Below are 16195 nucleotides of genomic sequence, written 5' to 3'. Positions count from 1 at the left end.
TTGCACTTGCTGTTCCCTCTGCCTGGAGTGCTCTTACCCAGAACTTTGCAAAGCCACCTCCTCATTATTCAGGTCTCAACATGTGCCACCTCCTCAGAGAGGTCTTCCTTGACCTGACTGGCTAAAGTAGCACTTCCAACCCTTACCTTGATTTAATTTCTTCCCACCGCTTTTCAACACCTGGAATTATCACACTTGTTTATTTCATTATCTGTGTCCTTGTATTGGAATCCAAGCTCCTGAGAGCAACTGCTTCCTCCCTACACTTAGGACAGTGCTTACCAAAGAGAATTAAAAAATACTTGACAATGTGTTTGCCTAGTGTCTCCTGGCCTGCAGCCTGCCTTAGAGAGCTGGCTTCCTTAAGTTCTGCCATGAGAGATATGGGCAGAAGGAAGGTAGGAAGAAGGGGAAAGGACTTGCTTTGGACTCTTGCTGGAACCCCTCCAGCAGCAGCTCAGGCTCCAGTACCTGTCTTTACACACACAAGGCGCTGTGCCCCTCTTGAGGTTTAAGCACCAGCACGTGGCACCTGTCAGTGGTCCCTGCACCAGCCGCACGTGGCCTGCCCTTCAAGCACCTATTGGGTTCTGGTCATCTCACTGCTCTTTCCCTATCCCAGTCCCAGAGGTGGGAGCTTCTTGCAAACACATTCCTGGGTTATCTCACGTTTTCACTTCCAGCCTTGTAACACCTGTGTGACCGATTCCCTGTATTAAATCCTCTTTGGAATTCCTAGCTTGGTTTCATACTCTGGCTGGGCCCCTAGGAACAGAATGAGCCCACTGGCAGCAGACTGGGTCTCTTGATTCCCAGGCTCTCCTGATTCTTAGGAATTTTTGCTGACAAATGGGTCATTCTCTACATCTATGCTTAGAGGAGGGCTTACACATGGTCATCCCAGGAAATAAAAATCCATCCATGCTGTTTTAATGAGCTGTGCATTTCACCTTGATGATTCTGAGGTTCAGTAATGTCAAGCTATAGTAGATATGAAAATTTCAGTGGATAAATGTCAGGTTCTGAGACTTGGAGCTTGTAGTATGAAACGTATGAGTTTTGAAAGATGTTTTGGTCGCCCTGGCCAGTGTGGTTCAGTTGGTTGGAGCATTGTTCTGGACACCAAAGGTAGCAGGTTTGATTCCATCAGGGCACATACCCAGGTTACAGATTAGATCCCCAGTTGGGGCACGTGGGCGAGGTAACCAACCAATGTTTCTCACATTGATGTCTCTGTCTCTCTCTCCCTCCCCTCCTCTCTCTAAAAACTAAACTTAAAAAAAAGGTGAAAGATGCTTTGGTCTAACATCCTGTAACAGGCATCAAATGCAGATGTTCTTTGGGGCCAAGCAGGTAACATAAATCAATGAAGCAAGCATGTATGAGGGGTCCAGATATCAGGTGATGGGCACTGGGCACATGGCAGGGAATGCCCACGGTAATAGGAGGTGACCTTACTCATCTCCATCAGATTACTGCCCCATGGGATTGTGGGTTCAGCAATCTAGATCTCACAGTTTTTCAAGAGAAGCCAGAAACCTCCATTTCTATATGAAACCTGCCTGGAGGACATTTTCTTTTGATTTTTAGAGAGAGGGGAAGTGAGAGGGAGAGAAACATCGATTGGTTGCCTCCCACATGCGCCCTGAACGGAAATCAAATCCTCGACCTTGGCAGGACGACACTCCTACCAACTGAGCCACAGCGGCCAGGGCAAATCAGACATTAAAAAAAAATTTTTTTTTATTGATTTCAGAGAGGAAGAGAGAGGGAGAGAGACAGAAGCATCAATAATAAGAGAGTCACTGATCAGCTGCCTCCTGCATGCCCCCTACTGGGGATTAAGCCTGTAATCCTGGCAAATCCAACAGTGACCTCCTGGATCATGGGTCCACTAGCCACACGAGCCGGGCTGCCCATTTTTAAATGTTGGTAACCAACGTGATTGAAAAACCTCAATAATTTTGTGGAGATTAAACACACTCCTGCAAGTCAGAAGGTGGCTGGGGACAGCCAGACTTCCATTTCTGGTGGCTTCATGGCTAAGAATATGTGCCCTGCATTCAGTTGTCTGGAATCAAGCCTGGGATCTGCTAGTTACTGGTGGATAACTCAGTGTCTCTGTGCCCCAGGTGTAGCAGCTGTAAAATGATCACAATAGCAGACCCTGTGCCTCCAAAGATTATGATGATGATTCAGACTCAGAGAGAAAGCCAAAGTTAGTATAGTGGTCTGCCTTCCTCAGTAACAGCCTCTTGATCCCGTGCGCTCTACCACAAACATCCCAAGCAGGCTCTCACCTCAGGGCCTTTGCACCTGCTGTTCCTGCAGAGAGCCACAAACTCACTCCTTCCCCTCCTCTAGATCTCTGCTCTGTCACCTTCTCCATGAAGCCTTCCTGGACCACTCCACTTGGAACTGCTTCACACACACACAACCCTCATATCCCCTTTCCCTCCACAGCACTTTCTACCTTCTAACAGTACATTCTATATAATAAAAGGATAATATGCAAATTGACCCTAACAGTGGAACAACCGGGGAACAACTGGTCGCTATGATGCGCACTGATCACCAGGGAGCAGACAGCTCAGTGCAGGAGCTGCCCTCTGGTGGTCAGGGCACTCCCATAGGGGGAGCTCCGTTCAACCACAAGCCGGGCTGATGGCAACAGCACTAAGGATGTCCAATTGCGGCTTAGGCCTGCCCACTCCCCACAGGGAGTGGGCCTAAGCCGTCAGTAGGACATCCCCCAGGGGCTCCCAGGCTGCCAAACGGATGTCTGACTGCCAGCTTAGGTCTGATCCTCTGGGGATCAGGCCAGGCTGAGGGACTCCCCTCCCCCCCCCTCCGCCCCAGTGCACAAGTTTTCGTGCACTGGGCCTCTAGTGTATTTTATATTTTGCTTAAATATCTAAAGTGTCTGTCTGTCTTTCCCAGTATAACTTCCACAAAGGCAATGCTTTTTGTTCATCAAGTTCAGCATTCTATTCCCAGCTCCCAAGATAGTGCCTGCATCTCATAAGTGCTCAATAAGTCATTGTTGAATGAATAAGTAAATAACAGTCCCACCCTGGCCGGTTTGGCTCAGTGGATAGAGCGCCGGCCTGTGGACTGAAGGGTCCCAGGTTCGATTCCGGTCAAGGGCACATGCCCAGGTTGCGGGCTCAATTCCCAGTGGGAGGGCATGAAGGAGGCAGTTGATCAATGATTATCTCTCATCATTGATGTCTCTCTCTCTCCCTCTCTGAAATCAATAAAAACATATAATAAATAAATAAATAACAGTCCCTACCTTCGTGCTTAGCCCAGGGCCGCCTGGCCCAGTATGAGCGATGACTTAATGATGGTCATTGTGGAAATTCAGGTTCTATTCTTGAAGATTCTTAGTTGCCAAGCTTCTGAGTTAACACAAGTAAAGTGCCTTAGAACAGGATTGGCACACAATAAATGCTCAGTAAATCGTACCTATCATTATAATTAGGCTTCTATTTTCAGAGCGGCTTTGGTGCCAAGCTTCTGTGAATTAGTACTTCCCATCTCGGAGCAAAAGCCAAAGTTTGGACAAAGTTGTGAGGAGTTGGCCCCCTGCTCCCCTCCAGCTCTGCCCTCCTTCCTTCTTCTGGCAGACTCCTGCCTCCTTCTACCCGGAATGACCTTCCTACCGATGTGCATGGCTCCTCCTCTCCCTCCCTCCTTCAGGTCTGTCACCTCCTCAGGGAAGATTACACTATTTAAAATTGCAACCCCCACTGGGCAGGTGTGGCTCAGTGGTTGAGTGTCTACTTATGAACCAGGTCACAGTTTAATTCCTGGTCAGGGCACCTGGGTTGCAGGCTCAATCCTCAGTAGGGGGAGTACAGGAGGCAGTCAATGGATGATTCTTTCATCATTGATGTTTCTCTCTCCCCCTTCCTCTCTGAAATTAATCCTATATAATAAAAGCCTAATATGCAAATAGACCAACGGTGGAATGACTGGTCACTATGGCACACACCGACCACCAGGAGGCAGATGCTCAATGCAGGAGCTACCCCCAGCCCGCAAGCCCCAGGCAAGCTAAGGTGGGTGCCAACAGGCCCCCCCCCCCCCCCCGCAATCGCCCCGCAGAAGGCAACCATTAGCGGTGGTGGGGGGTGGGGGAGGGCTGGTGATCGGGCGGCACCAGGGCTGCCAAGGCAGGTGCCAGCGGGGACCCCCCCAACCACCCTGCTGGTTGCCCCACAAATCGGCCCTGATCACTGGCCAGGCCTAGGGACCTTACCCACATAACTTTGTGCACTTGGCCTCTAGTAAAAACGTATTTTAAAAAACTGCAACCCCCTTCCAGAACTCCCTTCTTTGCCTTTTCTCCACAGCAGCCACCATCTGCTACATCTTGTTCACTGTCTATCCCCACCATTGGCCCCTTTCTGCCCCCATAGAAGCCACGAGGACAAGGATTTCATTTGCTTATTCCCAATGCTTAACACACAGGTCCTCAAACGATGTCTGTGAAAGGAATTAATGAATCACAGTCCCTACCTCGGAGTTATTCTAAGGACCTGATGATCTCATGTCTGTAAGTGCTGGGAAAATGGCAATTGATTATAATTAAGTTTCTATTTTTGTAAGTTCCTAGATACACAGCATATATAAAGCTCTTGGGCTAGCACGTGGCACCCAGGAAACTATGATTATAATGGAAGTCCTCTTTGTGTAGGTTGTTAGGTGACGTGACAGAGAACATGAGCTGTCCTCCACAAACCGTTTTCTGCTTTCTGGGCACTTGGCTGGGCCGCCTTTCCTGGACTCCCTTGCAGGGAGCTGTGGCCATGTGGCGTAAATGCAAGCAGTACAGGCCACTTCTGGGCTCGGCTAGGGCTTGTAAAAGAACATGTACCTTTCCAAGTCAAGACCAAATGGATGACAACAGACTTTAAGAGATGGTTTGGCCCTGGCCGGTTTGACTCAGTGGATAGAGCGTCAGTCTGCGGACTGAAGGGTCCCGGGTTCGATTCCGGCCAAGGGCACATGCCCAGGTTGCAGGCTCGATCCCCAGTAGGGGCATGCAGGAGGCAGCCAATCAATGGTCTCTCTCATCATTAATGTTTCTCTCTCTCTCTTTCTCTCCCTTCCTTTGTGAAAGATAATAAAAATATATTTTAAAAAATAAAAATAAAATAAAAGGAGATAGTCTGGGTCCCCAAATTACTAGATGAAGATGGATGCTTGCCAACCTGAAATACCTACCCTGGGCTATTATGTGAACAAGAAACAAAATTCTGTTGTGTTTGAGCCTGTATATCATGGGTTCTATGAGTAAATACATGGAAACCACACTGAACACATAGTGTTTTGTAAATGTTAATCTAGGCAACAACAAACCTGAAGTTCCCTCAACAAGGAGCCAGGGGGATGAGGGGCAGACAGATGCGCAGGCGTATGCCTCATATGCTTGAGTGTAAAAACACGCACGCACACACACATACACACACAAACACCAAACACACGCTGGACCGACACACAGAATTTGGCTTTTATTCTGGCCTCACACATACAGCTAAGACGACACAGATAGGCAGTACTCCATCCCCTAGGACCATTTCGCCCACCCAATCTCTTCAGCCCCCCTCCTCCCACCTCACCCTTCCTGCCAAGCTTCTGGGCAGGGGCTCTGCCTACACCTCACCCCGGGCATGCAGCATGAAGTGCCCGTGCAGCTCCCCCAGGCTGTCGAAGGAGTCCTCGCACTCCGTGCAGTGGTAGGTGCCCTCCTCGTCCTCGTCCGGCTCCTCCTCCCGCCCGGCGGGCTGGCCCTGGCCCTCCCCAGCCCGCGGTGGCTCTCCCTCGCCCTCGCCAAGCACCCGGCCTTCGGGGGCTGGTGCTTCCTGGGGGGCTGCGGCGGGACAGCAGAGCCGGCAAGGTGGAGTGCCCGGTGGGGCCTCCCCGAGGGATGAGCGGCCACAGAGCTGGCAGGGCTGGGCTGGGGGGTCCGGGGGCTGGGCTGCACGGGGAGCCCGGCGGGATGGGCCACCCCGGCCCCCACCTAGGCGCTGCTTCACTTTGTAGCCAGGGTCATATTCGGGGTCGTCAGTGGTCTCCTCTTCCTCCTCCTCCTCATCTTCTTCCTCTTCGGAGTCCGGCTCTGAGTGTGTGTATTCGGAGTTAGAGGAATGCTCAGGGCCTGATGGGGGACGGGTGGGGAAAGACAGTGGCATCAGAGGACAGAGGGCTGTGCCTGCGTGGCTGTCCCCTCCCTGAGCCCCATTTAGTTAGGCTCAACAGCAGATGGGGAGGGTGGCCTGGGCACAATCCTGCCCTTCCCCACAGATGGCTGCCCATTGCAAAGAACAGGGCCTGGCACACAGTAGGTGCTCAGTGTCTGTGTGTCCATCAAATCACTGTCTTATAAGAATTGTATCTTAGCCCTGACCAGTTAGGCTCAGTGGCTAGAGTGTCGGCCTGTGGACTGAAGAGTCCCAGGTTCGATTCCGGTCAAAGGCATGTACCTTGGTTGCGGGCACATCCCCAGTAGGGGGTGTGCAGGAGGCAGCTGATGGATGTTCCTCTCTCATGGATGTTTCTAACTCTCTATCCTCTCCCTTCCTCTCTGTAAAAAAATCAATAAAATATATTTAAAAAAAAAGAATTGTATCTTAGGGGGTTAATAGGGACAAAATAGGAGTAAAAGTAGGAATAACAGCAGCAGCAGCAGTGTCCATCGCTTTTGGAAGAGTCCTAGCCTCATGCAGTAACTCACCTAATCCTTACAGCAACCCTGTGAGGGAGGCACTATTATTATTCCTAAGTGACAAATGGGGCAACTGAGGAACAGAGCAGTTAGGCCTCTAGTCATACAGTTCTAACAGGGAAAGCTAAACATGGGTGACTGCCTATGCTGGATCATTTTAGGGAGACAAACATTTGAACAGATATTTAGGCAAATTAAAATACACAATATATATGTGGTTTTACATCTAGTCATGTGCTGCTTCATGAAAGGGCTATGTTCTAAGAGATGCATCTTTTGGCAATTTTGTTGCTGTGTGAACATTGCCAAGTGCACTTACTCAAATCTAGACTGTCTAGCCTACTACACACCTAGGGTATTGCTCTGTGGGGAGGAAAAATAACTTCCCTCTGCCCTTCTGGGCAGTTGGCTGAGACATCCCTGTAATAAAGACAGACTCACAGGAGAAAAAAAGTCTAGTAACCTGTATACCCCCTGTATACATGGAAGACTCAGGAAAACTGAGTAACTCACCAAAATGGCTAAAGCCACCACCTTAAACACCCTCCTCAGTTGAAGACAAAATGTTGGGGTGGGAGGAGTCAGCGATGGCAGATTACCAGAAATAGTGGTAAACAAGGGTAAGGTTGTTATGCAGATTTAAGTCCTAGTCGTCCCATAAAGATGAAAGTTTCTAGAGATAAGGCCACCCCCCTTCCAGGTACTTGAAGGAGACACCCTTACAAATGTAAATGCCTTTTATGAAGGGTAACTTCTACTTGGTTTTCAGAGCTTGGGGGGGGGGGGGGGGGAGAGGGCGGGCTGCGGAATTGAAAATAATCCTTATGCTAAATAGACCTACAGTTGACCCTTGAATGCCCAGGGTTTGGGCTAAGGGGGTCAACTGAACAATCCTCTTTAGGAATGAGCCTGAGAAGTTCAAAACTGTTGTTTAAGGGTTAATTGTATTTGGGGGTGACAAATCATGTTCTCCTATAGTTCCTGGGCTACACACCTATATAGCATGTTACTGTACTGAATATGTACTGAATACTGTAGGCAACTGGAACAAAGGTGTATTCGGGTAATGTGTTGCGCTATACCATTAAGATGGCTATGATTTCACTAGACAATGGGAAATTTTCAGCTCCATTAAAATCCATGCAACCACCACGGTATATGTATTCAGTTGGCCAGAATGTCATTACAGGGCACATAACTATATTACTGTGATTTCATGCATATGAAGGACATGCCTAGAACAAGTTTAGGTTAAAAAAAAAAGGAAAAAAATGTAAAGTCCATGCACAGGAAAGGGTGACACGAGCAGCTGTTGTGAGGGGTACACACACAAGCCGTGGTCCAGGAGGGAGGAGTCCCCTCTTTGGTGGCAGTGTAGACAATACTGGCTTCTGTAGGGGCAGTGGCAGGACCCGCACAAAGTATCTCCTAGGACTGCAGCAGCCTTGCCCTGCGTTCATGCTGGCCCCCTCCTCAGTTTTCGCTGGCAGCCCAGAGGGATCCTATTACAACTAAGCAGCCACACCCCAGGCATGCACGGGCCCCAGGGCCTGGCCAGCCTTTCTGGAGATGGACTCAGGCTTGCTGCTGACCTGCCACGTTTCTGTTCCAGCGTCACCTTCTCAGTGACACCCTGACCATTCTGTCTAACCAGCAATCCCTATGCCCCTGCTTTATTCTTCTCAACTCATTTCATACAGCATCTGGTTGTGTGTTTATTGCTTGTCCCCCAAAGACGGAGCCTTTGTCTGGTTCATTGCTTGAGTGGCCCCCCGGCCCTGATCTCCCTCCCTCCTCCAGGCCTTTGCCCCTGTTCTCCCAACTGGGGCCACCTTTTCCATTCCTGCTCCTCTGTAAGGTTCCAGCTCACACGTCACATCCTCTGTGAGGTCCTCCCTGACTCCCCAGGCAGTCAGTGTCCAGTTCTGGACCCCTCTAACACAATCTGACCACCTAAGCGTAACTATCTGGATCTGGAGACTGGAGACTCCTGGAAGGCAGGACATTCTGAGCCTCAGTCAGCCTTAGGAGACATTTGCTGAGTGTCTTGGGATAGGGCCCCACCTCTCTTTATCCTCCCACCTCTGACTTCACACCACCTACCCTCCAAGATCTTCAATGCCCATTATGACTTCATGCGGTTGTGAAGTTTCTTTCTGTGAAAGAAAACCAGGTGGTTGTCCAGGGCTTTCATGTCCTCTATGACTTCCAGGACCACAAGCCCTTTTGCGCCCACCATGCCTTCTCCACCTACGAGATCCTCAAAGCCTAGCATGTCTGTGGCATCCACTGGTACCTCGATGCCCACAGCGTCTCCCAAGTCTCCTCCCTCCTTGAAGACCACTACATCGGCAATGCCCACCAAGCCATCAACAGCCCCCAACTCAGTCACGAGCCCCAGCAGTTCCAAGTCCACCAAGTGGGAAAGTACAACAAAGACAGCCCCTTCTACCCAGCCCAGCAGCAGGTCCAGAGTTCGCAGCAGGGTGAGGACATCCAGCAAGGCCAGCACTGACACCAAGGCCAGCAAAACCAACAAGGCTGGCAGAGTCAGACGACACCACCGGAAGGGCACACACAGCCGGGGCAGAACTCCTGGCAGAAGGGGAAGACACAACTCCGGGAGGTCACCCAGCAGGGCCAGCACTCTCAGCAGGATGAGAACTCAGGGTGCCAAACGAGGCACGCCCAGCAAGGTAAGAACCACTTCCCAGCAAAAACAGAGTGGGAAGAGTTATAGCCGGCCTAGAAATATGAGCAGAAAGAAGAGCTATAGCCCACCAGAGACCTCGGACATGGGGAAGAGTTCTAGGCTGGCTGTAACCCCCAGTAGGGCAAAGAGTTACAGCCCCACCAGAACTCCCTTCACGGAGATAGGTTACAGCCCATCTCCATCATCATTCAGGAGGGTGAAGAGTTATAGTCAGATGTTCACCCCTAGCAGGGAACGGAGTTACAACCCAAATGAAATGTTCAGCATGACCAAGAGTTACAACCAGGATAGTGTATCCAGCAGGACCCGAAGTCGCAGCCAGTCTAGCACCTCTAGCAGGAGCCGAAGTCATAGCCGGTCTAGAACACCCAGACAGGCAAGAAGTCGCAGTCGGAAGAGGACCCACAGCAGGGTGAGAAGTCAGAGCTGGCAGAGAAATCATAGTAGGGCAAGAAGTCGTAACCGGAAGGAAACTCCCAGCCAGACAAGAAGACACAGCCAGTCTAGAACCCACAGCAAGGGAAAAAGTCAATACCAATTTAGGACCCTCGGAAGGGAAAGAAGTCACAGCCAGGCTAGAAGCCCCAGCAAGGAGAGAGAGAACAGAAGATCCAGGAGCCCCAGCAAGGAGAAAGGTCGCAGAAGATCTAGAAGCCTCAGCAAGGACAGAGGTCACAGACGATCTAGAAGCTCCAGTAAGGAAAGAAATCACAGCAGATCTAGAAACTCCAGCAAGGAAAGAGGTCACAGACGACCTAGAAGCTCCAGCAAGGAAAGAGATCACAGCAGATCTAGAAACTCCAGCAAGGAAAGAGGTTACAGACGACCTAGAAGCTCCAGCAAAGAAAGAGATCACAGCAGATCTAGAAACTCCAGCAAGGAAAGAGGTCACAGACGACCTAGAAGCTCCAGCAAAGAAAGAGATCACAGCAGATCTAGAAACTCCAGCAAGGAAAGAGGTCACAGACGACCTAGAAGCTCCAGCAAAGAAAGAAATCACAGCAGATCTAGAAACTCCAGCAAGGAAAGAGGTCACAGACGACCTAGAAGCTCCAGCAAAGAAAGAGATCACAGCAGATCTAGAAACTCCAGCAAGGAAAGAGGTCACAGACGACCTAGAAGCTCCAGCAAGGAAAGAGATCACAGTCGAACTAGAACCCCTAGAAAAGAGAGACATCACAGCCGATCTAGAGACTCCACCAAAGAAAGAGATCACAGCAGATCTAGAAGCTCCAGCAAGGTAAGAGGTCACAGACGACCTAGAAGTTCCAGCAAAGAAAGAAATCACAGCCAAACTAGAACCCCTAGAAAAGAGAGACATCACACCCAATCTAAAACCCGCAGAAAGGAGAGGGGCCGCAGTCGATCTAGAACCCCCAGGAAGGAGAGCAATCACAGCCGGTCCAGAGCCCCCAGAAGTCCCAGCTGGAAGGGATCCCCTAGCAGGGTACAAAGTCCCAGTAAGAACAGAACACCTGGCGTGACAAGGAGCCATTCCCGGTCGAGATATCGGAGCAGAGCCTCAATCCCAAACCAGGATGATACTCAAGCCAACACCCTCTTTAAAGCCACCTCACCTGGAGAGAGGTCCTCATCGTCTTCTTCCAAGCTGGCATAGCCTCCGGTTTCAGCTGGCTCACGAGTCTCTGTCATGGCCAGAGGAGGAGACAGGAGCAGAGCAGAAGCTAGGCAGCGTCTCTCCCCGGCCAGCTCTCCACAGCTACACCTTGGCCACAAGTTCTCTAATGCAGGATGTCAGCTGGTAGAGGGATGCTGGAGGGGGAAAGGAAAGGCCTGTGGTAACTCAATAAATTTTTACATAGCATCTGCCTCCCCAGGCTTAGCTGTGTGCTCAGTGATGGGGGTAAGGCAGAGATGGCCCCAGCTCTGTCCCTGACTGCCCACTGGGCCTTGGCTGCAGGCCCTGGGCCTGTGGAGACTTTAATTGCCCCAGCTGGGCAACCAAGATGTCCGTGGTTCTTATTCAATGGGGTGGGGAAAGATAACATTCCAAATATTTAAAAGTGGATACTAGCTCGGGCACGATTCAGAACTGAGATTGGAACATGGCCCTATGCTAGACATTAATCAGTTAGTTGCTGGACTGTGGGAAAGTCTGGGGTTGGGGGAGGAGTCAATATGGTGGTAGGGGTATGGATTACTGGTGTAGTGGTGATATACCAACCAGTCTAGAAGTATTTAAATATTTAAACAACTGGTACACCTGTGCTAGTCTGTGGATATCAGCCCTAGTTCTATATCAATTTATACCTCGGCAAGATAGTATCTAGGTTTGAATCCTAAATCTGCCATATCTTAACTGTAGCTTCAAGCAAAGACCTTACGTTTTCTAGCTTGTTTCCTTCTGGATACAAGGTGGTTTGGCTCAGTAGACAGAGCGTTGGCCTGCGGACTGGAGGGTCCTGGGTTTGATTCCGATCAAGGGCACATACCTTAGTTGCAGGCTCAATCCCTGGCCCTGGTCAGCGCACATGTGGGAGGCAACCAATCGAGGTGTCTCTCTCACATTGATGTTTCTCCCGTCTCCCCCTTCCACTCTAAAAAGTCAATGGAAAAGTATTTTCAAGTGACGAATTTAAAAAAAAAAAAAAGGGGAGGGGGGCGCTTCCAGGACTTAACTCATGTCCTCCTCTCAAGCATGTTGAAACAGATTCTCTCCTTTGTCCAGATGAAGGCTGGGAGAGGACTAACAGTAGTCCAAGGTCACACCAACTGGCAGGTACACGAGCTAGGATTTTGAAGCCATCTCCTCCTACCTCTCGTAAAATGATCCTTCGGCTGAAAATATTTTTTCGGAGATTCAGTGGGTTCATTCATATAAATTGCTCGTAGGTGTCAAGTACTCATTAACAGTAGCTGTTCCTCCTCCCACTCCCGACTCTATAAACCTCAGCCATTCCAGACTTCTCCTCTCCCTGTGAATGCCAGGACTTCTCACATCTGTGGGTCGTAGTAAATCCTGCTGTCCTTGTCTAAAATGTCCTCCTTCGCCCTTGTCAACCTGAGAACTCCTACTCACCCTCCCACACCCACCTCAAACACAGAACCTCTGTACTTCTTCCCAGCTCAAATTCTACCTCTGCCTCTACCAAGAAGACTCCTCTGAACTCCTGTGCTTCCTCTCCCTCTTCACCAACCCCCCCCCAAACCCCCCAACACCACTTCTTTGTCTCCCACTGCACTTCCTAACAGGGAGAGCAAGTTAGTGAAGGTGCTGGCAACATCAGCTGCACTTCTTATATGCCAAGGCCTGTGCTGGGCAGTAGGGATACAATGGAGCCTGGAAGCCAAGTTTAATGCTGGGGACTAAAGAGAAAAGGATTAGAATTAGTCTAAAGGAGGCTGGGGCAGGAGAGCTTTCTAAAGACACCTAGATATGGGCTTTAAGGACAGAGAAGATTCACAACTGCAGAGGACCGTTCTCATAATACCCTATTGCCTGTAGGGCTTCATTTAATTTGGGAATTCTACTTTATGTCAGGATAAGGTTACCAGACTTAGTCACTAAAAACAGATGAACCCTGGCCGGTGCTCAGTGGTTAGGGTCTGCCCGTGCAGAGGTTTGATCCCCAGTCCTAGTCGGGGCGCCTGCAGGAAACAACCAATCACTGTCTCTCTCTCACGTGGATTTTTATCTATCTTCCCTCCCTCCATCCCGAACACCCTCTCTAAAAATCAATGGAATATCCTCGGTGAGGATTAACAAACCATAAAAAACCAGACGACACCCAATGAACTTGAATTTCAGATAAACAACTAATTACTTACTATACATAGGAGGGTCCATGTAATATTTGGGACGTACATTTGTTTATCTAAAATCAAGTATTTCAACTGGCAGTCCTACCCCAGGAACACTCAGAACTTCCTACGAGGTTACCAGGGGACACTGCTCCCCGGTCCAACCTACCCTTCCCCTCCGCACCACACAAAGCCCCTTCCCGGGCACTCAGGACGGGTGGAGGCTGTCCGTGGTGCACAAGCCCCACTCCTCAACGGCTGTGACGGCTGGACTGGCCCCCATGACTTTAGGGGGGCATGAATGAGGCTACCACATACGATGTCCTGAGCCTAGAAGAGCAATCAACTCCCAAGATCCCCTGCGTGAACATAATAGGCAGCCCTGCCCACCAGGCTGGGGGAAGGAGCCAGAGCACAACCTTTTACGGCACAATAAGGACCAGTTCCCATAACGCCCTGCGGCAACTCCCCCAGGATGCCTCAGGCCTGCAGTGACCACCTTGCAAGGAGCGTCAAAGCACTCCTCGTTCCCGAGATGCTCGTGGGGGGCGTGCGTGTAACAAAGGGGACCGGTTCCCCGCAAGAACTAGGGTAATTCTTCCCAGGATGCACCAGGCCTATAACGACTAGCGGGCCGACTCCCACACGTTTAGGGCGGAGCGTCCCTTTTTTTCCACGTTGCGCCAGGGCGGCATGGAGCCGCTCAGGTCTTGTCCTCAGGCCATCACCGCCCAAGACCGCTGCCGGCTCCTCCGTGACTGAAGCCGTCACTCCCATCATGCAGCAGTGCCGCAGCGCCCGCTTCCCAGCATGCCCCGCGCACCTCGATCCCGGACACTCACCGGCTAGGGCGGCCCCCGCTCGGGCTCGGCGGCGGCGGCGGCGGCGGCGGTGGCGGCTGCACGCCTGGGCTTGGCGCCTGCGCCGCGAGTAGGATGGGAAGGAGCGCGAGGGGCGTGAAGAGCCTAGGGCGCTTGCGCGCCGAGATGGACCATTCCTGGCGCACAGTGTGAAGAGGGGCTATCCGAGTCGGGCCACCGTGAGGCCAGCGCAGGGGCTTGCGGGCTTTGCCCCTCGCTGTCCGGGTTTACTTGGTACAGTCCGCAACCGGCCGGATGGAGAAATTGCAGGGCTCGCGCGTGCGTGTGCGGGGCAGGAGCGCGCTTTATAGAATGGGATGAGCCGGGGGTAGGGGAACGCCAGCTCGGCCGGGATTCGGGACCTGAGGCCTGTTCATTTGCATAATCTTAGCGCGGGACAATGGAGGCCTCAAGCACCAAATGGAGTGATTTGCATATTCCCCGGAAAAGCTGTCCTCCGGAGCGCAGTGATTAGCATATGTGGGGCGGGGGGCGCGCCTGAGCAAGGCGCATGCGCAGAGGGACTGCGGACTAGCGTGCAGCTGGTAGCCTTGGTTTAGTAGGAATCAGTTTGCCTCCGGAGAGGCGGCTCAAGGGTCAGGATCCTTACCGACCCTCACAATCCTCCAGCTCCAACCTGGATAAATAATTACTGCTCGTTTATGTGTCAGGCCCTGTGCTAGCAGGTACTACTATGGTTTCCGCAGTGAACAAGACATTACCCGGCCCCTATCGTCATGCTGCCCCAATCAAAGGAAGGAAATCCACACATCATCAGAACCACAATCTGGAGTGGTCAGATTTGGAATGAATGGAGCATAGGAAGGTGTGGGGGCTGGAGGAGGTGCCTGCCCCAGCCTGAAAAGGATTCCAGAGGGTGATGATCTTTAAGCCAAGGATTAATAGAAGCCAACTGGAATGGGAGTCATGCTGGCAGAGGGAAGAGTCTACGGTAAAGGCCTAGAGCAGCGGTTCTCAACCTGTGGGTCGCGACCCCTTTGGCTGTCAAACGACCCTTTCACAGGGGTCGCCTAAGACCATCCTGCATATCAGATATTGACATTACGATTCATAACAGTAGCAACATTACAGTTATGAAGTAGCAACAAAAATAATTTTATGGTTGGGTCACAACATGAGAAACTGTATTTAAAGGGCCAGAAGGTTGAGAACCACTGGCCTAGAGGAAGAAAAAAAAAAAAAGCAATACATGATTTGACTGAGGAAGTGAAAGCAGATAGTATGCCTGGAACCCAGAATCAGAGAGGGGAAAGGCTCCTATAGGTGATGCTGAGTTCAGACTTTATGCTGAAGATACTGTAGGAGTCCAGGCTTCCTGGAAGTGACTCAAATTCCAGCTTAAAACACTCCAATGGGATCCCATTATGCTTCGAAAAAATCCAAACTTTATCATGGCCTGCTCCTGTTTACCTCTGACCTCACCTACCTCTCTCTTTATCCTGACTAACTCCAGTTCCCATCAAACACCCCAGTCTTTGTCATCTCAGGTCCTTGCCCTTGTTGTTCCCTTTGCCTAAAAACGCTTTCCCTCTGATCTTCAAATGGCTGCTGGTGTTAACCATTCATATCTTGGCACAGATGTCAACCTGAGAGGCATTCCCTGTTCTGTTTTTTTTCTAAAGTAGCACCTCCAGATTTGCTCTAGAGAAGGGAGTGGGGTTGTGGATAAAGCAGGATTGGCTGTGAATTGATGGCTTTTGAAGCTGGGGTGAAGGATGCGTGGACTTCATTGTTCTATTCTGCCTATTTGTGTGTTTGAAGTTTTCCATAATAAGTTAAAATAAAATAGTGCTCCACATCCCCTTCCTCTGCATTTTATCTTAATGGCAACCTGAAATTAAGTTCTTTTTTCCTTGTGAAAGCTTCATGAAAACAAAATGCGGAGTCACCTTTTTCACTTTTGGGGCCTTATGTTTCAGATTTGTGTTATGCTGTCTGGAACACCAAATATTTGCCACTAGACCTTTGAGCAGCACCTGGCACACACAGTAAGAGAAAATATATATATATATGGTAGGATTTGCGTATGTGTCAGGTGATTTATATTTTTTAATCTAAAATTAGAATCACTCATTTAAATTTTAGAGAATGAAGGGCCTGGAATAC

General features: G+C 50.4%; 2 protein-coding genes across 2 annotated transcripts; one reads left to right on the top strand and one right to left on the bottom strand.

The window, feature by feature from the left end:
- Window positions 1–5500: 5500 nt before the first annotated feature.
- ZNF428 (zinc finger protein 428) lies at window positions 5501–11156 on the bottom strand. The gene is made up of 2 exons (XM_059666300.1): window positions 11024–11156; window positions 5501–6166 (listed from the first exon to the last, which is right to left on the bottom strand). Exons 1-2 carry the CDS (start codon window positions 11097–11099, stop codon window positions 5661–5663), a joined length of 582 nt encoding a protein of 193 aa, XP_059522283.1. The 5' UTR covers window positions 11100–11156; the 3' UTR covers window positions 5501–5660.
- SRRM5 (serine/arginine repetitive matrix 5) lies at window positions 8926–11064 on the top strand. The gene has a single exon (XM_059666299.1). It carries the CDS (start codon window positions 8926–8928, stop codon window positions 11062–11064), a length of 2139 nt encoding a protein of 712 aa, XP_059522282.1.
- Window positions 11157–16195: the final 5039 nt, after the last annotated feature.

Source organism: Myotis daubentonii, chromosome 15 (genome assembly GCF_963259705.1).
Source record: "Myotis daubentonii chromosome 15, mMyoDau2.1, whole genome shotgun sequence".
NCBI lineage: Eukaryota > Metazoa > Chordata > Mammalia > Chiroptera > Vespertilionidae > Myotis > Myotis daubentonii.
Note: the sequence above shows the minus strand (reverse complement) of the source record. Positions and strands in the feature narration are given on the sequence as shown.

Bases quoted from the DNA above. Each gene is read 5' to 3' on its own strand.
- SRRM5 (XM_059666299.1), top strand. From the start codon at position 8,926: ATGTCCTCTATGACTTCCAGGACCACAAGCCCTTTTGCGCCCACCATG.
- ZNF428 (XM_059666300.1), bottom strand. From the start codon at position 11,099: ATGACAGAGACTCGTGAGCCAGCTGAAACCGGAGGCTATGCCAGCTTG. The intron at 6,167-11,023 runs GTGAGGTGGCTT...GTCCCCCATCAG, and splicing joins CGATGAGGACCTCTCTCCAG to GCCCTGAGCATTCCTCTAAC.